General features: G+C 52.1%; 8 protein-coding genes across 8 annotated transcripts; 3 read left to right on the top strand and 5 right to left on the bottom strand.

The window, feature by feature from the left end:
* Positions 1-284: 284 nt before the first annotated feature.
* Positions 285-2,774, top strand: PODANS_3_11000 (uncharacterized protein; the record flags this gene model as incomplete). The annotated part of the gene is made up of 1 exon (XM_001903496.1): positions 285-2,774. One exon carries the CDS (start codon positions 285-287, stop codon positions 2,772-2,774), a length of 2,490 nt encoding a protein of 829 aa, XP_001903531.1.
* Positions 2,775-3,922: 1,148 nt separating this feature from the next.
* On the top strand, positions 3,923-5,413 carry PODANS_3_11010 (uncharacterized protein; the record flags this gene model as incomplete). The annotated part of the gene is made up of 1 exon (XM_001903495.1): positions 3,923-5,413. A coding segment is annotated over one exon (1,491 nt), but the record flags the coding sequence as incomplete, so codon positions are not given.
* Positions 5,414-7,233: 1,820 nt separating this feature from the next.
* Positions 7,234-9,726, top strand: PODANS_3_11020 (uncharacterized protein; the record flags this gene model as incomplete). The annotated part of the gene is made up of 7 exons (XM_001903494.1): positions 7,234-7,300; positions 7,345-7,427; positions 7,505-7,600; positions 7,633-7,700; positions 7,769-8,035; positions 8,104-8,205; positions 8,247-9,726. 7 exons carry the CDS (start codon positions 7,234-7,236, stop codon positions 9,724-9,726), a joined length of 2,163 nt encoding a protein of 720 aa, XP_001903529.1.
* A 297-nt stretch (positions 9,727-10,023) lies between these two features.
* PODANS_3_11030 (uncharacterized protein) lies at positions 10,024-13,926 on the bottom strand (the record flags this gene model as incomplete). The annotated part of the gene is made up of 1 exon (XM_001903493.1): positions 10,024-13,926. The coding sequence occupies one exon, from the start codon at positions 13,924-13,926 to the stop codon at positions 10,024-10,026; it is 3,903 nt and encodes a 1,300-aa protein (XP_001903528.1).
* Positions 13,927-14,302: 376 nt separating this feature from the next.
* On the bottom strand, positions 14,303-15,411 carry PODANS_3_11040 (uncharacterized protein; the record flags this gene model as incomplete). The annotated part of the gene is made up of 4 exons (XM_001903492.1): positions 14,303-14,501; positions 14,552-14,979; positions 15,030-15,149; positions 15,214-15,411. 4 exons carry the CDS (start codon positions 15,409-15,411, stop codon positions 14,303-14,305), a joined length of 945 nt encoding a protein of 314 aa, XP_001903527.1.
* A 349-nt stretch (positions 15,412-15,760) lies between these two features.
* PODANS_3_11050 (uncharacterized protein) lies at positions 15,761-20,582 on the bottom strand (the record flags this gene model as incomplete). Its single annotated transcript, XM_001903491.1, has 2 exons — positions 15,761-18,428; positions 18,484-20,582. 2 exons carry the CDS (start codon positions 20,580-20,582, stop codon positions 15,761-15,763), a joined length of 4,767 nt encoding a protein of 1,588 aa, XP_001903526.1.
* Positions 20,583-21,072: 490 nt separating this feature from the next.
* PODANS_3_11060 (uncharacterized protein) lies at positions 21,073-22,105 on the bottom strand (the record flags this gene model as incomplete). The annotated part of the gene is made up of 2 exons (XM_001903490.1): positions 21,073-21,945; positions 22,025-22,105. The coding sequence occupies 2 exons, from the start codon at positions 22,103-22,105 to the stop codon at positions 21,073-21,075; spliced, it is 954 nt and encodes a 317-aa protein (XP_001903525.1).
* Positions 22,106-22,394: 289 nt separating this feature from the next.
* On the bottom strand, positions 22,395-23,435 carry PODANS_3_11070 (uncharacterized protein; the record flags this gene model as incomplete). Its single annotated transcript, XM_001903489.1, has 3 exons — positions 22,395-22,889; positions 22,972-23,154; positions 23,232-23,435. The coding sequence occupies 3 exons, from the start codon at positions 23,433-23,435 to the stop codon at positions 22,395-22,397; spliced, it is 882 nt and encodes a 293-aa protein (XP_001903524.1).
* Between the last annotated feature and the right edge of the window lie 469 nt (positions 23,436-23,904).

Raw genomic sequence — 23,904 nt, 5'->3', positions numbered from 1 at the left:
GTTCCCACAGTCTGGTCAAGCTGATTGGCCTCTTGAAATGCTGGAATTGTGTTGAAATATGACTGGCATGAATACCGATGCAAACGGACGCAGTTTGGTTTGCAGCACAGGCGACCCAGGAAATTCACTAATTTAGGGCCGGAATTCACTAATTTAGGGCCGGAATTCACTAATTGGGGCCGGAATTCACTAACCTAGGGCCGGAATGCACATTTCTCCTCCCATTTCAAACTCAAGCAACTTCCTACTTTGATCAGAATTTCTCTGTCAGACACGGAGAGATCATGGACGACTCCGACTCCGACCACATCGACTACAATGATCCCGCTTGCTTTTCACGGCTTTTTGGACCCGGTCTCCCCGTTCCAACCTACCAATCCCCAGCTGCTGTCCGCAAGCAAGCCAGGGAGCGATCGCAAACCATCCATGATACATCCACAGCTCTTCGCGACGTTGTGATACGGCATGAGGACACTATCCAGAAGCGATGGATGAAGAAGTCCAGGCAGCAGAGGCTGAAGATCTTGCTTGAGTGTTGGCCTGGCATGGCTGCCATCCACCGCCCGGACTTTGATGCCTTTCGGAAAGAGAACGGCCAGCTGCGCAACGGTGGGACCAGATACCGGGACCATTACCTGTGGCCTTACATCAACCAGGAGGACTTGTGCAAGCCCAAGAATATCCTGCTCCTTCTCAATGCGCGGGCTCGCCATCATGCCTCCGCATTTGCCGCTGCCGACATCACCGCCATCCGTTTGGGCATGACCTCAACCGCCATCGTTCCGATCTATCTCAACGAGTATGTCATGATTTTGAATGGCGCCACCGACGTCGACAGCTATGGCAAAGTCATCAACTGGGATGATCATGAGGACGCGTTCGACTGGATGCATACTCAAAAACAGTTTCTACCTGGTGAAGGCCTGCTCGTGCTGGAGATCCAAGAGCGCATCCTGAAGTTTCTGCTGGCTTTCTGCAAAGCCGTTCTTCGTGATATACCAGTGGAGGCCTTGAAAAGCGATACCTACCAGATCCAACCTGAACCCCATCTCAAGACGGAAATCGAGACCAACGGATTCGACTCACTTGCCGTCATGGCCGCCGAAGCACCCTATCGACTCCCAGCCCGAATCGACTTTGCGCGGATTGACTTGCTGCTCGAGGCCAAGGTATCCGCCGCCAAGGACCACATATGGGCGTTGAGAGAAGACCCCGACTATTTTGCCAACCGGGTAAACGACATCAAAGACCACAGACAGGAGATGCTGAAGGACACCAAGGGCAACATCCATCCGGCTCTTCGCCCAGGTCGGCAGAACATCTTAGGGGCACGCGTCGTTGGCAATCTGATCGTTGAAGCCTATTCTGAGCTTGAAATATTCGCTGAACTGCACCGTCAAGGTAAAGAGCTACGCCTCCTACATGAGAAATACGCCAGCCAGCTGTCACCCTCTAAAGACCTGCCAAAAGAGCTCCTCGGCCACATTCTTACGTTTCGCTATTTTCTCACCCAGGCGGCCAAAGGTCCACTGTCTCAGCTGCTTCATAATGTCTCAGCCTCCCCCCCGCTGCGCAGGCTATTTGCTCGCCAACCCCCCCCCGACGCCACTACTTCCAAAATAGCCATCATGTCCGTCAACGAGTCCAAGCGAACCGCGGTCGAAGGCCGTCTGCTGTGGCTCCTCAATACCCTATGGGAAAATGGAAGGACATTGTTTCTTGCTGGAATGCCCTTGATTCTGGATGAACTACAGCGTTTTCTGGAAGCCGAACCCGAAGCAGCGAACCTTGTTTCATCTCGTATTGCCGAAATGATCAGTAATGCTTCCATTATCAGTCAGTGTCTCAGCCAGCTCGATCAATTCCAGCCTTGGGCGCGAAGCTTTGAGAACGCAGAGGAGGACCAGCTGGATGAGATTCAACAGAAATTTGCGGTCTGGGCTAAACCGCTTGGGAACATCATCCATGGTCTTCAAGAGCAATACTTGCTTCCTGTAGCCGACTTGGCCAGCACCTCCCAAAAGCGTTTCTTCTATCCTGTTGAGAAACGCCGAACAAAAGACACAGTTGAGGCTTTGCGGCAAGCAGAGGAAAACCTAGACCGTTTCTGGCAGGCGGCTGACAAGATTGTGGACTCAAGGTGCAAGCATTTGGAGGGCACAGCCGCCAGAGCTCTCTTCTCTGGAAACCGTGTGTTGCAACGAACCCCCGAGTGGGTTCCGCAGACCAGTACAGAAACACCTGCGGACAAGAAGGTTGGGCCCGTCGAGACCGTTGACAGTGTGGAGGAACTGAGCAAACCCCTTTCGACGCTGTACTTTGGATCTACCTCGGGCCAGAGGATATCACAAGAGCCCAAGCCAAAGACCAAGACCAAAACCAAGGGGTTGCCGTCGTCCGACCAAACAGCTCCCTTGACGACTTCTTTGCCTATCGAAGCCTCCGAGCCGGCGCCCACCATCGCGGTTGACCCCCGCTCCCTCAAGGTTTTCCGTACATTGTTCTTCAACCCCGGTGTGACTTCCTCCCCAGGCGAAATCCCTTGGCAAGACTTTGTGCACGCCATGACCTCGACTGGGCTGTTCGCAGCTGAAAAGCTCTATGGCTCGGCCTGGCAGTTCCAGAGGCTGGGCAGCAAATCGCAGACGAGAATCCAGTTTCACCAGCCGCATCCGAGGGGGAAGATTCCGTTTACGAATGCCAGGAGAATGGGGAGGAGACTGACCAGGGTATTTGGGTGGGTTGGTGACATGTTTGTGGCGAAGGGGGAGTGACTGCGAGAAGATCTGGTTGTCCAAAGTACCTAGTCTAGGTAATTACAGCAGTACGAAATGTATGGCTGCTGTATTTCAGGATCAATGGATTTGACATCATGAGCACTATCCTCTCAGGACTCAATTAGGTAAAGGTAGGCGTATGCGACATAAATATCTGTTGGTTTGTTGGTGGTGACACGGCCGTTTGATTGGTTTGTTTTGTTCTTGCTGCATCGACTTGTTGGGTTTGGGTGTTGGACTTTTTGGACCTAATCTGCCGAGCTAGGAACTGCGCCACGGTTTTCTTACAACCTTGAGGCCACCACCCATTCTCCATCTCACTTTGTCCGGACTCTCCGGTGCGTCTTAATTCTAGGAGATGGCTTCACTCTCAAGTGGGCCCCAGAGTGGCATCAGTCTGTGGGATCACCGCCTGTGGACCCACAACAAAAGCGCCCTCGACATACCGCCGGACAACTCTGACAGGCTAAAAGACACCCATCTTGAGGACAGTGAGGATGACGATGTGGAAGACGACGGCAGCGATTCTGGACTGAATCAAGACATCAAGAGCCACCCGGACGACGCGTGGCTTAAACACATGGACGCGCCTCACTCTTGCCATCTTTGCAGCAACGTCGTCATTCTGGAAGATGGACTGCCCGTCCATGCCTTCAGTCAAGGTGGTCGGTGTATTCTCCGTCTTTCCATGTCAGACAAACGGATGTGGAAAGCGGGGGAGAAGTGCCCGCTGTTTCGCTATCTCTATTCGGTGTTTCAAGAGAGACGGCACCTTCGCCCACATAGATACTCGACTTATGCTGCTGTTGCGAGCGATGTGGAGGTTGGAAAGAGTGCAAGCGCGGGGACGAGCCCAAGGAAGGATCTGTTTATTGGCGTTCGAGATGGGAAAATCAAGTTCTTGTACCGCTGGCCCAGGTTTCGATGTGATGACGAGGATTCACCCGCTGGCGATGCCCTTCTATCGTTGCCGGGTACGTGTTATTTCACTTTTGTGATTCAAGATCTTGTTAAGCTTATATTCTGCCTTAGAAGCTCTCATTTATACTCGTGTGACGTCCGACTGGGCCTATTCCAAAGCCAAGGCGTGGATTGACGACTGCACCTTGCACCACGTCAGCTGTCGACTAGAACCATCCAGTTTTGTTCCTACAAGGCTGTTGGATGTCACGGCGATCATCGATAACAAGATTCGCGTTGTCGAGTCGAAATCAGTGCCGAATATCGGGAATCATGCTAGATGGGCGGCTCTGAGCTACGTCTGGGGTGGTTTACAACCCGTGCGTACCCTCAAGGCGAATATCGAGGACCATCACAAAGGCATCCCGCTAGCCAAACTTCCACCCACCATCCAGCACGCCATTGCAGTCTGCCAAAACATTGGAATCCCCCATCTCTGGATTGACTGTCTCTGCATCATCCAAGACGACAACGACGACCTGGCAGTCGAGCTCCGGTCCATGGCCCAAATCTACCAGTACTCCACAGTGACCATAAACGCCGCCTCCGCCGACTCGGTTCACAAAGGATTCCTCCAAGACCGCCCCATCTACTTTTACGAGGACACCGTCCACCCAGTGCAAATCAGTTTCCGGCCGTCCAAGAGCAGCCCCAACCCCAACACCACCGCCCTCCTCCTCAAAGCCAACAACAGCTATGGCCTCGAAGACCTGGACCCCATCCGCACCCGCGGCTGGACCTACCAAGAACGTAAACTCCCCGTCCGTTCCCTCCACTACTCCACCGCCGGCCTCGAATGGTCCTGCCGCCACGTCGTCGCCACCACCGTGACCGGCGCCAACAAACGCGACGATCCCTTATCGCGTGACCTCCCCGTTGTTCCCGGCCAAGCGCTCGCCCCATGGTCGAGGATTGTATCAGATTACACCAACCGCAAGCTGTCCTTTCCCGGCGACAAGATCACCGCCGTGTCCGCCATCGCGGCAATTTACGAGCAGGAGCAGAAAAAGACGTACGTGGCTGGGTTGTGGAAGGAGGACATGCCCGCCTGTCTTGTCTGGTCTGTCATGGCGAGCGGGATGAGGCCCCGGTACGGGGTGTACACTGGGCCTAGCTGGTCCTGGGCGTCGACGGACTCGCATGTGTCGTTCAAGACGGAGGAAGAAGATGAAGAAGGGGTTGTCTTTTATGGGACTGTTCTCAAGGCTGAGGCTGAGCCGGTGATGCCTAAGGCGAGGTTTGCGGCGGTGAAGAGTGCTTCGTTGGTGATTAGGGGGAGGGTTCATCGGGTTAGTTTGAGGGTTGATTTTGAGACCGTGGAGTCAGACATTGAGGGTGTTGTTTCGAAAGAAAAGAAGGCAAATGTGACGGTCACGGCTGCGAGGGCATATGCCGATAAGATTGGGGTTAACCTTGATGCTTGGGAGGATGGGTGGGCGGGGGATTCCGGGTCTGCTGTTGTGGACGTGTTGTTGATGCCATTGTTCGAACGGACAGTGCATGATCCGGACATTGGGATGTCGAACTGGGGAGGTTTGGTGGTTGTCGAAACTGAAAAGGGAGCTTATCGCAGGATTGGGTATTTTGAAGAGTACTTTTACAAGAGGACCGTCGGGAGAGTGACGTTTGCCGATTTTATTGTCGGGGCTGAGTTGAGGGATGTCTTGTTGGTGTAAAGTGGTGGACCGAGAGAGGACCAGATCTGTGTCTTGTGGCTGAGGGTAGCTTCCTAGGAAATAAGACGCCTATATGATGTTCCTTAGAGTCAATGGTTGAGTAGAGGGCGTAGGATGATGCTTGGTTTCATAAAAGTTGTAAGATACCTAGTGCAAAGAACTACCCAAGAAGACCTCTTTTGTTGACACCCAGGGCTTTCTCCACTTGCCTTGACCGTGGATTTCCGCAATACAAAGTAAAAGCCTTGGCCCAGAATGATTTATGAAAGTTTTGCATTGAACTGAAGTTGAACCTGAAGAATCCGAAAAGCCTGTACCCCACAAAAACATTCGTGATTTCTGGCAAGAATGCCTAAATTGACATTCCTATTCCAGAATCAGCAAGGATTCTTCCGAAAGGTCCAAGTCAAGAATCTGTTGAGGAGGATGGAGCAAAATACTGTATCACGCTGGGCCGTCAGAATGAAAAGAAAGTTCGAATCAAGACCACATCTTGATGACTTACTGCAGATCGGAATCGAACTGACTCCCAATCCCGAGCAGGTCCGGCTCTGGATTCAGATTGTTTTTGATCAGCCTCTTGGTATCCATAGTGCCGCTCAGAACGTTGTGAGTTGAAGCTGTGTAGCTTGTTGAGCGTGACTGGGACGCCGAAGATCCATTTCGAGCAACGACACTCGAAGTTCGGGTTAGGGTTGTACTGCAGCAGCAAGGGTGATTAGACTCGACAGTATGTTAAAGGGAAAAACGAAAGGCATTGTAAAGTGGTAAATCCGTCAGGGAATACGGGGTCGAAAGTGGAAACCAGGAGATGACTGGGCATACTTGCTAGGATCGTCGAAGGCCATTGTCGGTATGAAAATAAACTTGACAAAAGTAGCACCAAGGTAGCGACAAGAAAGATGGTTCACAGGCAATGATTAAAAGGCTATCAGTTGAAGTTGAAGAAAGAAGACTTATGGGAAGGATCAAGGTGTTTATAGTCCGCAGTGGATAGAGGCAGGAGGAAAGCTAGGTACCTCACTCTGGTACATTACCGAAGACTGTAGGGTTCCACAGATACATGTGTGCCAGACATCCACCGACCCTTACGAACATGATAGCTGTTTCTAGCATGAATCAACACCAGAACCAATTGACGGTGTTCAGGACACCGGAAAAGCCGTCTGGAGTCTTGGAACACAAGAGCGCCAAGGTACTTCGTCATCTGCCTGCGAGGTAGAATCGACGCATGACAGCCACGACAGTGCCCAGTGTCGCCTGCCACACCCGCAGCCCAGACCTCGCTGATGACAGAAAGGCCTCAGACTTTTGTACAGTCTGATTCGCTCCTGACATTTTGTTGACTGTTAACCTAACCTCCGCTAGAAAATCGCCGGCATTGTGACACCGATCTCATTGGGTCTGATGTAGCTTCCTTCCCATTGGGCCGTGACCTTTTGTTCCCCATCTCTGACAGGCCATTGACGTTTTTTGTCATATCTATGATTGGTTGTTGGTGTCTATTTCTGCCCCTGGTGGATAGGTTGAGGTACACCTCAGCGGTCCCACGACCGATTACGGTTCGTGGAGACGAATACCCATGTAAAGAGATACAAGCCAGCTTGTCGTGCATGTCAAATGGGAGCAGTCATGGATAGGTAGGCACATGGGTGGTACCTTGGGCACATTAGCACGGACCACCATCGATCAATCTCCAAGCATATAAGCCAAGCCCACAACACTCCCTCAATGACATGCCCTTCCTTTCATACTCCGGTGTACCCAACATCTCATTTTACCCATTCACTATCCAAGCAACTTTGGATCAAAGACTCTCAATGGACATCAGCAATCTGACCCCTTCGTCCCAGGAGGCCAAGTTCCTTCATATTCCGTATGAGGAGCGTTGGAAGGCTTTGAAACCCATCATTATCCCTTCTACCTGGAAGCCCGCGGTTCCAACGGCAAAGGCTTGACGATAAGCCAAGTTGCCAATTTCATGAAGTGCCATTATCAGTTCCACGGCGCGTTAGTATTTTCGTTCATTTAGATTGTTTATACTGCTAACATTTGTACTATAGCGAAAGCCAATATCGGCGCTGGTTCAGGGAGTGGGATGTTCGTAAACGAACCCTTACCAGCGAGAAGAAAGAGATTGTTGCGGCCATTGGCAAGCGATCCAGTCATGAATTCAGCACATCACACGTCAAGTTGGCCAACGCAGGGCTCTGGACAAGAAGCAGATGAAGAGATACCTCGGTGATCAGATTCGACACCAGTCGATCGATCCCATTTTGCCAGGAGTGTAAGTCATACCTAATAGTTGATGGTTAAATGGCAACTGACGATATTCCGGATACCTATCTCATACAGGCTGTCATCATGGAGCCTTCCATATGCAGCATACGCGAAGACCTTTGGTAAAACGCCCGACCAACCTTCCCCATTCCGCCCGGTAGGCGCAACGCCAGACTACATGGATATCCAGCCTTGCGATGCAACCACACCGGGAGGACACACATTTAGTCCGTCACCAACAACTCAGCTAGTGCATAAGAAGGTTGCGTGGGACCGCTCCAGTCTGCTCTTTCAGGGGCGTCATAAAGAACTGTTGGAAAGCTGTGGTAGGGATGATCGCACGTAAGAGGAGCTATTTCCTATAACTGAGATATCTGCTTTTTTGTGGCACCTGTTCTGACCGAGTCTAGCACGCTCGTGAATTACCTCCACGACTTTCATGTTCACGCATTCGTCACGGCAAAGTATTGGGGCATGGGACCACGTCAATGGACTCCCAGAATGATATCTGCGTTCACGCTTGGCTCGTTCACGGTTGACAGTCCGATGACAGCACTGCCGCTACATCGGCATCCAGCCATCATGACGAGGCTGAGATACCCGAAGCTCCTCCGCTGCTTTGTCAGTGGCCGATTTTGGGGAATGAGCCAAGCAATCGAGGGGTTTTGGATATTGACGAAGACAACGGCGATGACTTCTTTGATGTCAATACTCCAAAATCATGGAAACTGTGGAAAAGGAGCTCGGAGTCGTCCATGGTCGCCACGATCAAGGAAAGCCTGATTCAGAGCACCTTCTCACGGACATCTCCACCCCAGGTGCCGATCTTGACCGAGTTCATCTCACGATCAGTGGCACAGGATCCCCACGCCATTCAACTAGAGGCCTTCAAAATGGCCATCTTGTCGGGCAACCAGAGCCTTTTGGTCGAGCTCTGCCGGCAGAATGACGGACATTTGCCAGCAAGGATCAACGAGATCAACCCTCTTCACCTTGCCGCGACCTTTCTCCATGGTGGTAAGTGTTTCGAATTGATGTTAGAGCTATTGATTCGGCTCCAGCCTCGTGACATCTCTACTGGGACCCAAGACAACTTTCAGCATACAGTACTGGACACTCTCCTGATCACCATTCTCCGATCACACACCTCTGTTTGGCCCGATGAGGTTAGTTTGGCCTTTAACCCGCCCAACCGATTCCCAGGAGAGGAAAAGGACATTTGCGGCAGATGGGATTGCGACTCGCCAGTTCTTCGTTCTCTCTTCAGGCGGGGATATGCCCGTGTGCAAGACGACTGGAAGCATCCATTCTGCCATACATCTGTGACAGCGGTATGTCACAGCATCATTACCGTGACCACTGCGCCTGGGTTTACCGACATCAACACTCTCAGCGGTCTGTTCGTCCGGCGGTGTGCTTGTTGCGGTTTGGAGCTCAAACTCAGCCCGCTTCAGGCAGTTGTTGTGCTGGCCTTCTACCTCGCGCATCGCGGAATGGGTGGAGAAACCCTTTTCGGCCCACTGGCAATGGTCTCCTGTCTGCTTTCTTCGGGAGCAGACTCATCGCTAGAAACGGTTGTGTCCATCCGCGACATTTTGGGGACCACCAAGCCTGGGCGATGCTACCATGAGTTACTTGATGCCTATGGATTGATGGTACAGGTTCCTCAGTCTTTGGTGGCGAAGTGGCCACCCGAATGTAGGACTGGGTGGCTATGCATCAGGCGTATTCTTCAGATACGGTATATGAATACCAGCAGGCTCTCATCACAACGGACATCGCCACCTGACATTGACGAAGAGCCACGCTCGGCTTCAGGGCATCACTCTGGCCCCGGATTGGGAGATGATATGATGCAGTCCGGACTGTGTAGTAGCGCTATTGTGTCGCCCCAGGAACTGATCTGGGGAGCCATTCAGCTGGAGCTACTAACATATCGCCGAGCAAACAAGGAGACCCTTGGCTATCTCGGAAATTCTCGATGGGAGCACTCAAGTCTTGGTTGGATACTGGATCGTCAAACCTTTTTGTGATGGTTTTGGAGCACGGCTATGACATCTCAAAACTGGAAGATCAACACATATTTTGTTCTTGTACCTTGGGCAGGGGGTTTATGAAGGCTGCAGCAGCGATCTTGAGGAGAAAGATTGGAGAGAACCGCCGATAAGTGAATGACCACTTCTTTGGCTAAATCAACTACGAACCGTGCCGTTTCATCACAGTCATTATTCATTATTCGCGCTGATACTTTGTGACAGAGAATGTAAATAGACAATTCTCTCCATTTGATTAAGATATATAGAGTCCCAAAGCTACTAGCAACTAGGTACCTACACCTCGGTCTCAATCCCCTGCTCCTTATCACTATGATGCACGAGCCCCTGAACTTTGCTCTTCCCATCCTTGACCTTGTCCGCCATCCAACCCACCGACCTAGCGGCCTTCCACTGCATGACACCTCTATGTTTGCGGTGAAGCTGCTTGTGATGCCTCTTGTAGTCCTGCAGCTGAGAAATCGGCCCCCGTTTCCCATCATCATCGCTGACGTCCTTTCCATCCACCAACGATGACGCTCGCTTCTTGATCTTTGTTTTTACCTTCTTGACAGGCTTGATGGGGTTTCCATTTCCTGACTGTCCGTCTTCTTCTGAAGAGTACTCAGTCGTACTATCCTGGCCCGCCTTGCGAAGCATCTTTCGCTTCTCAGCTTCCTCATTTGAATCTCCCTTTCGTGGTGTACCCTGACCGCCGTCTTCCCCAAAGTCCGAATCTGAGCTGGAAGATGACTCTGAGTCTGAGGAGGAATCAGACCCTGAATCTGAGTCATCATAATAGTCAATCATCTTCTCGTCATTCACCGTGTCCAAGACTTCCAGCACGCTCCTGATACATGATGACTTGTTGCTCGACTTTCCTCCAATATGCTTGTGATAACCGCTCAGTCCTCTCCACAACCTGACCGTCAGCTCCACTTCACCGAAAGGCTCTTCGCCGTCCTCCAGTCCTTCATAATCGGCACACCCCCTTGCCCGCTTCAGCTGCTTTTTACCGCCCTTCCAGACGTTGAGCCTGACAGTCGTCTCCTCCTCATCGGGGATGTCTCCCAGCCACAAGACAGCCAAGGCAACGGCATCCTCTCCCATAACCTTGCTCGTATCCTTGAACTCAAGCACTAACGAAGTTGCATATCGGTTCGAAACGCCGACAAAGACATTCTCCTTGCTCTGTCTCTTGGGTCTCCACGCGTCAATTTCTGAAGAGAAGTGCATCTTTTCCTTTCCAATCTTGGTCTTGATCTTTATTTTGTTCCACTTCTTCATGAGCTCCTGATTCAAACCACCCGCAGGCTTGATGGGTGCTTTGACCTCCAGAGTCCCATACTCCCATCCGGTCCCAATTTCCTTGACCATGTTCAGCTTCACGCTCCTCCAGACCATGCTGACCCTGACACGGCCATAGCCGATCCCACCCGCAAGAGGCCATGTTCCCATGACTTGGCTCCTGTCGGCAAAGACCTTTCGCAATGGCAGGTACACCACTCCCAAAAGAGGATCGCTCTCCCCTTCTCGGCTATCTCTGACAGAGATCATAACCTCGGCAGTCTTCCAGTCCCTGATAAACCGCTCCGTTCCGGCGTTGAAGAAGGGATGCGCATTTCTAGGCTTCGTTCTGGTCTTGTACACCTGGACATGGTTGAGGATGATGGTGCAGTAGCCGTCGGGTGCATCCCCGTCTCCAGCCTCCCCTTCTTCCTCAATCTGGTTTCCGCCCGAATTTGAATCGGCCGAACGGTCGCGGTTGAGCTTGGCCACCTCCAGCCCCGTGATGTTGTGAATCTGGATACTCAAGATTCCGCTCGGATATCCTTGTGGGGGAGGAGCAGAGATGATCATCATATCCTCCATCTCTTTCAGATCCTGTACCTCTTGCTGGGCTAGTTCGTCCGTTTGTTCTTCTGAGCCGGCGTCAAGCGCCTCTCTCAGCTTGTGCTTTGTCTGCTCCTTGGTTTTCTTCTTCAGACCCTCAACGGTCCGAATCGATGGGTCGACGGTCTGTCGGTCAAGTTGGCACTGTTGGATATGTGCCTTGGAAAAGTACCCCACCGACCACTTCAACTGCCCCGGCAGCTTCTCGTCAGGATCGTCCGCGTGCAGGTCATCCTCCCTCTCACACATCTTATTTCTCGTGTCTTGGCCGTGCATCAACTCCTTCAGAGTCACTTCCACCTTTCCCAAATCGTCATCGGCGGTATGCTTGTCCGAGTCCCAGAGCTGAATTCTGAGTGTTTCCTCCGCGTTGATCTCATCTGGCGACACCAGGACAAATATCCACTCGTTCCAGTTTGGCGATTGGTCGCTCTTGATGATTCGCGTCGAACCAACCGGCTTCCCAAACTTTCCCCAAGAAACCGAGACATACGAATCGCTGGAGCCGGGCTTGATAAAACCCAAGCCACTATCACCCTCCTTGAACCCCCTGGCCCGATCGATATGCACCGCCACGATGCCCCTCGAGACGGTGTCCTTCTTGAAGTCGTCCCCGACAAGCATGTCCTTGAGGTTCAGCGTCAGTGACTTGGGAGCAACGTATTCCGCCAATGCTGCATCCATAGCCGACTGCACGAATCCCGAGATCAAGGGCACGTTCATGAGGTTGAGATTGTGCTTCGACAGCGGTACACAAGAGATGTCCGCCCTGGGTTGCCCCAAGAAGGTGAGAGTGCAGAGCTCAAAGAATGGCGGATCAGGGGTAAGCTGCAGCCTGAACCTCATCACACCCACCAACCCCTTCAGTTCCACCCAAACAGGCACAGCCAGCCCACCAGGCAGGTAGAATTTGAGGTACAGATGGGCGTTTTTCGCCTTGGACTTGATCGTCTTCCCCGACTTCTGCGCCCGGTATGCAAATGCCAGTTCCAAGTTGACAAAATCCCCTTCCTCGGCCTCCATTTCTTCTTCTCCATCCCCATCGTCATGGCTCACTGACTCGGCTGCTTTGGCTGTGGGCAGCCATTTGACACCCAAGATGCGCACACCTTCGCTGCCTTGACCGATGTCGTCCACACTCACCATCCTGATGACTTTGGGGAGGGAGGCTTGCATGACATCTTCCAGTGTATCGACCAGGGAGGCAAATAGGTCGGGGTTGATGAGTGGCCAAATGGAACCGAGAAGCGAGTTGAGCCAGGCAACAGACTCGGGTAGATTGTCGGATGATCTGTTGTTTAGCGACATCTCTTGTTCTCGATCCGCGTCCCAAACTTGATCTTCTAGAATTTGGTCGACTTTCTTCGAGATCCAGAATGAGAGACCTTGCGCGAGTCCGATGGTAGCAAGAGCTGTGACTGCAATGACGGCGGTTGTTGTGATAAAAGTGGACTGTGTCCAGTTCTGTCGTTGTTCAAGGACCGCTCCCCATCCTAGGCCTAACACCACTAACCCGAGAATCACCCCAATGGCGATGCCGTAGACACTCAGCGCCTTCCTGTATACCCTACCCAACTCCTTCTTCGTGTGCTTCAAGTCTGGCGGTGGGAACAGTCCCTGCATCAGCTCCTCATCTCCACCCTCATCATCACTTGATAACCCCGACACCCCTGAGTCCGACCCCACGGCTTTCAAATCCCCGTCCGTCATGTCGTGGATCACCACCGGTAAATGCGTCACCGGATCGGTAACCTTTCTTCCCTTTCTTCGCTTCTTCCCCTTGTGTGCCTTCTTCATCGCTTTGCGCTTTTCTTTCGGTGAGATAGTCGCAGCCGCGGTTTCTGTTGCGGACTTTTCCTTTGGATCAGTTTCCAGCTCGTCATCCCCGTCAGTTGCTGTCTCTTGGGCAGAAGTTTCATCGGCATCTGATTGCTGTTTAAGTGCCTCTCTTTCGTCTTGTGGGATGGTGTGTCGATTGACTGACTGGTAGGGCGTTTGCTTGTCACTGTTTTGATCCTCATCTTTGGCGATGGTTTTGATGGATTGATAGGCTCGTTTGCCTTTAGACTTTAAATCAGTATTGCCGTTTGCTGAGTCGATGCCACCGGCGGCTGGATGGGTCGTGTTGTCGTCTGGATTGTTGTCATTTGTGGGAATGGCCTCGATTTCGTTGGCGGCGGCCTGCTCCTGGCGCTGCTTGATCTCAGCACGGTGTTCACGGTATCCTCTAATGGTCGGGACTGGGTGTTTGGATGTGTATGGACCGCCATGGGCGCGGCGGGGGCCGCGTTCTTCAAACTCGTCCATTTGTAGGTAGTTGTCAACGGTAGAGTGATACTAGCGTTGAGTAGGTAGTTCAACTAAGAAAGAAAATAAATGAGAACAATAAATGAGTTGGAGTAGGTAGATAATAAGGTGTTGGTGACACGGGTGTCGTCACTGGGCTGGGTATGCCAAGGCAAGGACTCAAAGCAGGTATGAAACATGCCATTGAGTGAGCCGAGTTCCGAGATTGACTGGCTAATTGATGCACGGGCAGTCGACAGCTGCAGCGGAGTACAAGTGGAAGAAATGCTGAAGTGCTGCGAACATGAACTGCATTGGTGACGTCACTTGCCAAGCTTGAAGCAGGAATAACAGAACTAGCCAGGTAGCTAACCCCCCCCACCGGCTCTTGCATACTCTATGCCAGGTCCAATGTAATGCACAAGCTATCATCCCCATGCACGAGTTTCTTGTCATCTTCAAGTCTTTCTCGGTCAACATAGAACCACTCCTCCAATTCTTGCGGAACCGGCGCAGGAGAGAGATTCTCATCAGCCGGCAAACCGACATCCTTGGGATCCAACTTTCCAGGTGTGCCTGACAGAGTTGTGTTGTGTCTGAACAATTTGTCAATGCTGTGCATCCACGGTGAAACAGAGAAACTCACAGTGAGATACCCCCCTTCTCAACCTTCCCATGCACCAATCTTCTCCACGCCTCACTGCACTCCTTCACAACCTTGAGAGCGTACGCCTTGTCCATGAACTTGCCCTCCAACGCATAGTCATTCGGAGGGTACCCATTAGGAACCATGTAGATCCTGAACCAGTCTCTTGTCGCATCCAACAGTCCCGGCAGATGCTTCTCTACGTCGCTAATGTCGTGCAATTTGTCGGCCAACGGGTCAGTCACATCGATAACAATCAGCTTCCAGTCTGTTTCGCCTTCATCCAGCAGGCCTAGGACTCCAAGAATCTTCACTTGTTTGACGTCTCCAGTTTTCGCTATCGCACGGCCGATCTCACAGGCGTCGATGGGATCATTATCACCCTTGGCATCAGTGTCGGGATCTGTGTAGTGCGGGTCTTCCCATGTCTACCTTGATTTGTCAGCCCTGCACTCGCAGAGGACCATGAGTGGCAAACCTGAGGAAGAGCACCATAGTTCCATATGTACCCTTTGTAAGGAAAGCAACTTCTCGTGAATCGTGGGTTTCCATCCAAGGTGTCTTGTGTGATGGGGTTCATGCTCTTGCCTCTTGATATCTGGATGGAATTTTCGTCAGCATCGTGGTTGGGGATGTCTTGGTCATTGTGATCAAAAGGTTACCTCAAACTTGGCATTCGTCCATCTTGGCACTTCAACCACCATATTGAACACGTTCCGGGCTTCATCGTGATACAGTGGGATGTCATGGAATGGAGAAACAGCGATTTTGTCGGCATTGCGCTCAAAATAGACCTGGTAGTCCTTGGTGAAGGGGTGGCCGACTCGGCGGAGCGAGTATTGTGGTTTGGACAAGTCCATAATGGCTGATACGGTCAACAGTCCAGCAACTGAGGGGAAAGTCTACCAGTATAGTATGATGTGGTTCAAGTAGAGATTGGACGAATGGATGACGTCACTCTATGCTGTTCCAGGTACCTATAGGTGTAAGGCAACACAGCACAAATTCCAAAAGACTCAAGCGAACGAAGATTCAGTTCTTGTTTTCATTGGTAGAATATTGGGCTCGTAACTGTCAAAATAGTGGCTCTGTTGACATGCAACAAATCCTGGCCAAAGCAATATTGTTAGAGATTCAGGGGTTCAGGGGCTCAACGAGTAGCTGGCCCCACAAGCCCGCATTGTCAACCCCTTGAGAGTCGTGTATCGCTCACTGTTCAACCTCCCTCCAATACCGCCACCAGGCCCTCTCCCACCGTCCCTTTAACCCCTCCAGCCAATCGCTAAACTTGATCTCCCCCCCACCATACTCCAACACACCATCCTTACGCACACCCTTCCACCCCTTCACAGGTGACTCAACCAGCATATGGCCCCAAGGACAGACCTCGACATAGTCGTTCACTGGCCTCTCTGCAATGACTCCCGCCTTGCCGTTCACACCGGCTGCCGAGGGCGAGATAATATCACCATTCTCGAGAATCCCCGCAGTGTCGTAGTGGCTCTCCCTCACCCGGTGGCATTCCTCACACAAATCTACATTGGTGCAGTAAACACACGTGTAAACCTTCCCCTGTGAAAAGTCGGTCAGGATCTTGCTGCACATGGCGCACTCCAAGCCCGCAGACTTGTTGAATGCGTATTTCCCCTCTGGCTTTTGTACCGGAACAGGAGCCTTGGCCGGCGAGACCGTCCGCTTCGGCGAGTCCATCCTCCTGGGAGAGTTTGTTCCCTTTGGTGACGTTATCCTCTTTGATGACAGCGCCCTGTCGACTGTCGTAGCTTGCTGCTGCAACGGCCGCTCAGTACTGACTCCACCGGCAGAAGGCAGCAAGTAAAACTGGCAGCTCAACGCAATCTGCGCATCCTCCTTCAACAGGCTCTCTCCGATTCTGCCTGGTGGCGGTAGCACCAACACCGAAAGCACCTTTGCCAGCAGCCTCAAACTAGGGGCGTCATTGACCTCAGTACCATCAGTCAGAGCCTGGCAGCACGCCTCAAAGCTATCGTTGAGATCGTTGTAGAACTGCTCCGCCGGCCCAACCTTGCGGCGCATGACTGCCAATACAATGGTGCTCGTCTTGGAAAGCTTGGGCTTGAACTCCAGACCTAGCCTGTCTTTGAGCATTTGGACGACCGTGCTCTCCATGTCCGTCAGGACACCTAGCTTGTAGGACAAGCTGCGGGATATGCGGAACTCCTCGAGGTAGATGTCTGCCAGATGTCTTGCCGCCCTTTCTGAGGCAAAGAACGAGATCTTGCTGGGCGGGTTCTGGACAAGCTTGAGCAGCTGGTTCTGGGCCTTGCGCGGCTCGTTCATGACGAAGCGGTCAAACAGGGAGAGCCAGATTCGGATGTCAGATTCCTCTGTTGACGTGTCTTCGGCTAGGGTATCTGAAGAGGCGGCTTCAACGTAGAGCTTCCGGACAAAAGACTTTTCGTCGGTGGCCATGGCGGCGCGGTGGATATGGCGGTGTGTTACATCTGTGCAGCGGATGGTGAGAGGGTTGGACCATTCTGAGAGAGCCTTGAGAAGCTGGATAATCTCAGCGTAGAGCTTCTTATCACCGAAGGCCACGACGAGTTCTTCAAACACGCGCGTGCAAGACTCGGTGGTTTGGAAAGTGGCTGCCATCTGCATGGAGGCGAGCGCATCTCGGTGGTGAGCGTCCAGGGTGCTTTCTACGCGTGCCTTCATTTGATAGGCTGCGTTGAGCATGTTCTTAAAAGGTTGGTCTTTTGGATCAACAGGCGGGATATCACTGAGACAGAGGTTCCAAGCGGCCAGAACAGCTTCCGGTGTCACCCCCGGGCCGCTGCTTTCGTGTTCAGGATACACCCACTCATCGAACCTGGCACGAGCGATGCGATAGCGGAGGTCGAAGATGTCGCGAGAATTTTTGGCCAGTTTGAGGCCTTTCTCTGCCGCCCTCTGTGCGCCCATGTTGCGGAGATCGTAGTGAAGGGCCTTGGAGATTTGTTTGTATTCTTGTGGACCAAGTGGCTGCGGATAACGGCCGATAGTCGCCACTGCCTCAAAGTCTTCATCCGGCCATATGTTGACCCCCGAGTCAATCTCTCCTCTTTTCAGCTTTAGTTGCGGCCCTTGGATCAGGCTTCGGAGAGCCGGTGCCGTGAGCGAACAGAGAGCCACATGCGCAAAGCGGAACCCCGCAAAAGCTTTACTGGAAGTAACAGTCTTGTCGCTGTCCAACCAGTTCCGCACATGCCCCATAGCAACTGTGATGAAGATTGAGTCGCTGTTCCTCAAAGTGGAACTGACCCAGTGTGACTCCTTCTCAGACAACTGATGTTGGGCTGGTAGTTTAGACACTTGTGAGCCAATCGCCAAGAGGGCAGCGAGGACCTCGTTAACTTCATCCCTCGTGAAGCCAAAGATGCTGCAAAAGTCCTCAACATCTTCCGAGTCTTGCTGAAACTCGAATTGGCCTTCGATTGTTCTCAATGCACCGTCACCGCAGCCGAGAAGAGCGTATAGGTCCTCAGCCACTGCTTTGACTTCCTCAGGTGAGCTCAAGGGCTGTGCTTCGACCAGGTGATAAAAGGCGTATTTCGTTGACACGGAGACAAGGGATGGGTTTTGTGCCGCCTTTGGAGTGGTGAGTATGGTTGTGGTTAGTTTGAACATCATGATGCGCGCCTGGTGCTCTGTGGGCTGCAAGTCACTGCTCGTTGCGGGATCATGACGTCTAATAAAATAGTCTCGCAGTGAGTGCTGTTGGAAGCTTACCAACACTTCCGGTACGGTGGTTTCTTTTCTGTTGGGAAAACGGGGGATACCATCATTGTTGTCGTCGTCGACGTCAGGACTTTCAGGGTACAGGGTGTTGTCCTCGGGTTCTGAGAAGGAGAGAATTCTGAACATCAAACGTGTTAGCTTTGGCAGTTTAAAGAGTCTGGGCTAAAACTCACTTTGCTAATCTTCCCAAGATCTCAGTCTTGATGTCCAAATGGAGCTTCCTGTCGCCGAGCACAGCAACGAGTACCAAGTCGACAAGTTTCTGCGCAGCATCAAGGCTCACACGATCGTACGAGTAAGCAAGCCAGGTAAAAAGATAGCCCAATGCCCTCTTCTCGTTGATGTTTGTGTAGTATTGCTCACATTCCTGAAATAGTTGATGGTAGATAGCATCGGTATTCTTGGGAAGCGCAACTGGCCTGAGCGAGCTTTCTATCAAAGACGCAATCTTCATGGTGTTGAGTTGCCGAAGCATGTAGTTGACGTAGAAGAATGAGTCGGCAGACATTTCCATCGCCGAGCAGAGCTTGCGTTTGAGGGAGGATCGAAGTCCCACAAGCCCTGGGTACAGCTCGACACGGGACTGTGTCAGCAGTTTGAAGTCACCAGACAAGACCGCTTGATCTAGCGTGATTGTGTGGTCGACTCTGGGAAGGCGTCTCTTCAAATCCCGGGTACCGGAAATCACAAAGGTGATACGCAATCCTGCGGCTTGTTTGATGTAGCGGGAAAGACGACTAAGCTGATCGTTCTCCAGTTGGTCGATTCCGTCCAAGACGAGGTAAAGCCGCCTGCCTTTTGTAGCGGTTTTGGCGAATGTTGAGCCGTACAACTTGTCCCAGGCATCCTTCTTCCACTCTCCCTTCTCGTCGTCGTCAACCAAGCTCTGAATGTGCTGGCGATAGCTGTTGTCCGTTGAGGCGATCTGGGCTGAACAGAAGTAAAGCACATTATCCACTCTTTCCAGTTTCTCAAAGTTCTCATCGAAGATGAATGACGCCACAGATGTGAACGGGTCGTTCTCGAACTCCAGGGCGAGACGGGAGTAGATAGCAAAAGAGAAGAAGCTTTTCCCCATGCCGGACTCTCCACCAATGTACCACACGCCGCCGTCCATGGTCTTCAATTTCTCAAAGTCATCATTGAACCAAGCAAATGTATTCTTGACGAACTCTCTCTCCATTTTCACCCATCTCTGCTGGATTAGCTCTTCAGCGCCAGTAAATAATGATTTTGTGATGATGGCGAGGGAGTTGTATCTCCTAGCATCGGAGCTGCCAGTCGACTTGGCGTTCTTTCCCACAAGAATGTTGAAGATTCTATCATTGTGCTGGCGGATCTCTTCTCGAAAACCGCGTTGCTCCTCGTCTCGCCTCTGTCCGCGCTGCGACTCGTAGCGCTGGTTGCTCAGGACTACAGATAGACCGCTGTTTACCCTTCTGAAACCACTGTCCATCCGGGAGAAGCCCCGCTGCAGCATCCTCTCGGTCTTGTCCTCAAAGTCAAGCACCGAAGCCAAAGTCTGGGCGACGATGGCGGAACCCATGTCGTCAATGGCTGTGACGACTCGATCATAGGCCTCTTTGAGCTCGTTGTCTTGTCCTCGGAACAGAGCCTTCGCCCATTCTTTGACTCGGTACTGGTCCTTCTTGAGACGCATGTGGGCTCGGGTGCAGAACTCCAGCATGTGGGTGAAAGTCTTGAGGATCAAGTTGCGGAACCGCTGCTCCTCCGGCACTCTCTTAAGAAGGCCTAGTCTCTCGGCAAAGGACCTCATTATCACGAAAAGATTTTGTATGAGGTCAAGATCGGCTGACACCTCGGTGAAGGAGGTCATGATGTGTGTAAATGCGACGGCAACTATCGCTGCGGGCGTGTCTTCGGCAAGCCTTTCTAGGACCGGACCGACGCCAGCCATGGCCGAGGCAAATTTCCCCAGGCCATGTCGAATCTTGTCGATCTTCCCGCCATCATTGCGAAGCAACTGGAATTGCTCATGTTCGGCTGTGAGTTTGTCAACCAACTCGTCGACTTGCTGTTGCTCGGGTTTGATGGGCTTTTCGTCGTCGTCGTGATCTTGGTGCTTGGTGTCCTTTGTAGAAACCAGTGATGATGTCTTCTTTGGTCGAAGGCTGTTCCAAAAGGAAACAAAGATGGTGGTTTTCTCTTTGTTGGTCGTGCTCTCCAAGTCGACTTTGGTTTTTTCGCGGTGTGCAGCGACTGCTTCGTTCCAGAGCTTGACTATTTCCGGGTCCGCAAACATATTGGCCATGACTGCGAACTGAATTGTATTGAGGAGGTTGAGGAGGCGGAATGATGTGGTCGTCTAAGGTTCCATTTATGAATGAATGTAACGAGCTGGATGGAGCCTGAAGCATGCCAACTTCTTCAGCAGTGATGAGCCTCATCTGGTGCCAACACTGCCCCACGCAAGTGTGAGGCGGCGGTTAAAGCGGATATCCTACACTATTGGTTCATTGGCTATGACCTCGCTTTGGATGGCTGACTGCATATACTGGGGCCTTGGCAGAACATCACTGACTTGGGAAACTCCATTCCCATGCATGACGTGGATCGTCGTGGATTGAGGCGACGTAATTCGAAGCCACCATTGATGCGAATTGCAGAACCTATCCGATCAATACGTTGCACGACTGACTACTGAGCCTGAGCTGCTGATAGATCCAAATGAATGCGATCGTTTAGAAGTACCTTGAGTTGAAGTGGCCACTTTCCCACCATTGAAGGCGCCCATCCTTTCCTCAGTCAAAGGTTTCTGGCTTTTCCTCGACGTCCCCACGGTCATATGAAGCCATAAGCTCAGCCTCTCTCTGCCGGCGTAAGTGTAATCGTCTTTTTGCCGCCAGTTGATCGGCACGGGTAGGGAAATTCAGGAAGTCTTGCGAAGCTCTGTTCCTACTATCCGGCCCATCAATGGGAAGATCTTTGCGCTCCCAAATGTTGCGATAGATGCCTGTCAAGCCTAGCGGTTCCTCCGGATCGACTCGATGAGTATTTTCATCTGTTGGAAGGATGGGTAGCGGACACTCTTCCGGAGTGTCCGCGGTCAGGAAATCGAGAATGGCACGCTTCTGGTCCTCGAGGAGGCGGCAAATTCGGTAAGTCACGAGATCCCTGTTTGGATGGAGATATATCGCGTGTTCGTCGGCCTCTGGTGTGTCATCAGAGGAGCGTCGGTCAAACAGCACAACACCCCCCCAAATTCTTGCCTCAGCCCAGTAACCAACCATATCGGCTACACCGTAGGGATACTGGTCATGGTCGACATACCAAGGATGTCTGAAAAGTGTTGGGAAAGGGCCTTTTGGGTAGAAACGCCAGTATAGGTCATCGTCTTTTGGAGGCGCCCACTCAGTGATGGCATCGTGTTTGTGAAGACTTGTGTCGAGCTTGAAGAACATTACGCCTGCTTGGTGTAGTAGGATGGCAACAAGCTCTACCAGGCGAGTCTTAAATGCTCGAGAGCCGGGCAGCGAAGTTTGATAGGAGTGTAGAAGTTCTGCGTCCATTTCCAAGGTTTCGGGCTGGAATGAGTCGCGAAACTGGCGTACCGTGTCCAGGACAAAGTTGGCGATGTTTTTCGCGCAAGGGATGGCCATCTGGAAGCTCACCATCTGAGCAGTCATCGCCGACCTCAGCCGTCGGAAGTCCATCGAGGATCTGTGCGAATGTAGTCTCAGCGATATCAGTTACGAGAACACGTGAAATGGCTCGGATTAGGAGATGGCGGTGGTGATCGTTGAGGGCATGAACTGGAAGCTTCGCTGGGTCCATTTGGGGCCAGAAATCGTGTCAGAGAAGGTCGCTTCTGCTATGGAAGCGAAGGCCGGATTATAGAGAGCAGTCCCATGTTGGATGAGAAGTTCTGGAATCGGCCAGCTGTGCCAGCTGTGCCAGCAAAAGTCCTGCATCATGCACAGTGTCCACAAAATGAACAGCACTAAAAAGCACCAGGCGCCAATATTAAACGCAACCACTTCTGGACTAGGCATCTTGGGTATTCGATCAAGTATATCATGATACCTTCTAAAATCTACCAGTATGTACGCCACATAAGTACCTCCTAGGATGATTCCTCCTCGCTTACCGGGCCATAAAGATCCTCCTCAAAAAAGTCTTTCGCCATGTTCAGATCGTCCCCCCATTTCTGCCAGTCGTATTTGCTGGGATCGGCCCCAATTTCGCCGTCACCGCCGTACCATCCCGCACAGCGCTTCAAAACCGGTGGAATCTCGACCGGCGAGTCGAGAGGTGTGTTTTCCAGCCAAGAGGAGATGACATCTGATAGCTCTCGAGCATCCTCCACTCTCAACCAGTTAAGTGTGTTGGGGTTTATGTCGAGGCAGGGATGGTACATCGTCCATACTCGGCTGAAGTCCACCAGCTTCCCATCCATGTAGTTGCGAACGTGCAGGTCCCTGATGAGAATTCCAATTCTGTGAAGCGCTTCCACGTCGCTCCACAAGTGTGATACTTGCGACTGGGTGAGGTGCTTGACCCCTGGGGGACCAAAATCTTTGACGATGGCGTAGATCGGATGACTCCTGTGTTGCTCAGACTGACACCAAAATTTTTTGCCGTTCCAAGTAACTGTCAGGCTCATCCAGCTGTTCGTCATCTACTCCCATGGCCTCCGTGACCTCGATTTCCTGTTCGCGTGTCAGTAGGAGATATCCGTGGCTCTTCACTGCAAGATCCTCCCGGCCTTCTTGCTTCGACCTGCCGTACGCCCGGCATTCGCAGCTGAATGGCGTTAAGTAATCCACATAAAACTCGGGCTTTGCAAGGCTAGCAGCATATTTGCCACTGGTTTCGGACAGTGTCTCCCACGTACGGAACAGGAACTGCAGACAGTCAGTGTGAGGCTCACCAGGACGTTGAATGGTCGATTTGCACGCACCATCTTGAGAGCATATGGGCCATGACCGTCAATGCTGACCTTCCAGACTTTGTAGTCCCGGTCGTTCCCTGCACCAACGAACTCGATGAACTCTATGTTGGCTTGGCCCGTAGGTGTGAAAGGTTGCAGCTTTGGACCCGGCACACGGGCAAGAGGCACTGCGGGTGCCATTGGAGGCAGCGCCAAGTGAAATGGAGACGACATTTTTGGCTGCTATGTTGTGCTGGTGCAAGACTAGGTAGATGTAAAAGAAATCTGAACTGTACAAAGCAGAACTATGAGAGCTGGGCCGTCATCTAAACGATTGCTGTAAAGACCACGAGGGAAGAGGCACGTGAATCCCCCCTCGCCCCCAAGGGCAACTGCACTGTGCCGCATCATGCTGGATGGCTGCAAATGCCCCGCTCTTTTGAGACACAGATGGGTGAGGTGTGCTGAGCATCTACCTATCGATCTATCCCTTGGACTACACGGGGGAAAGACAACTGACAGCGAACCTCGCGATCTGTGCCTTAGGATGCATGGATAGGTATGAATGATACTCATCGGTGTGTGGAGGGGCCGGCACACTCGCCTTTGGACTGCATGGCCAAGCTTACATGGTGGCAAAGAACGCAGGATGAGAATAGGAACGTCATTTCCCAGCGGTTGATTCCGGCCAGGGACTTTTGAA

This window comes from Podospora anserina, chromosome 3, assembly GCF_000226545.1.
Source record: "Podospora anserina S mat+ genomic DNA chromosome 3, supercontig 3".
Classification (NCBI taxonomy): Eukaryota; Fungi; Ascomycota; class Sordariomycetes; order Sordariales; family Podosporaceae; genus Podospora; species Podospora anserina.
Note: the sequence above shows the minus strand (reverse complement) of the source record. Positions and strands in the feature narration are given on the sequence as shown.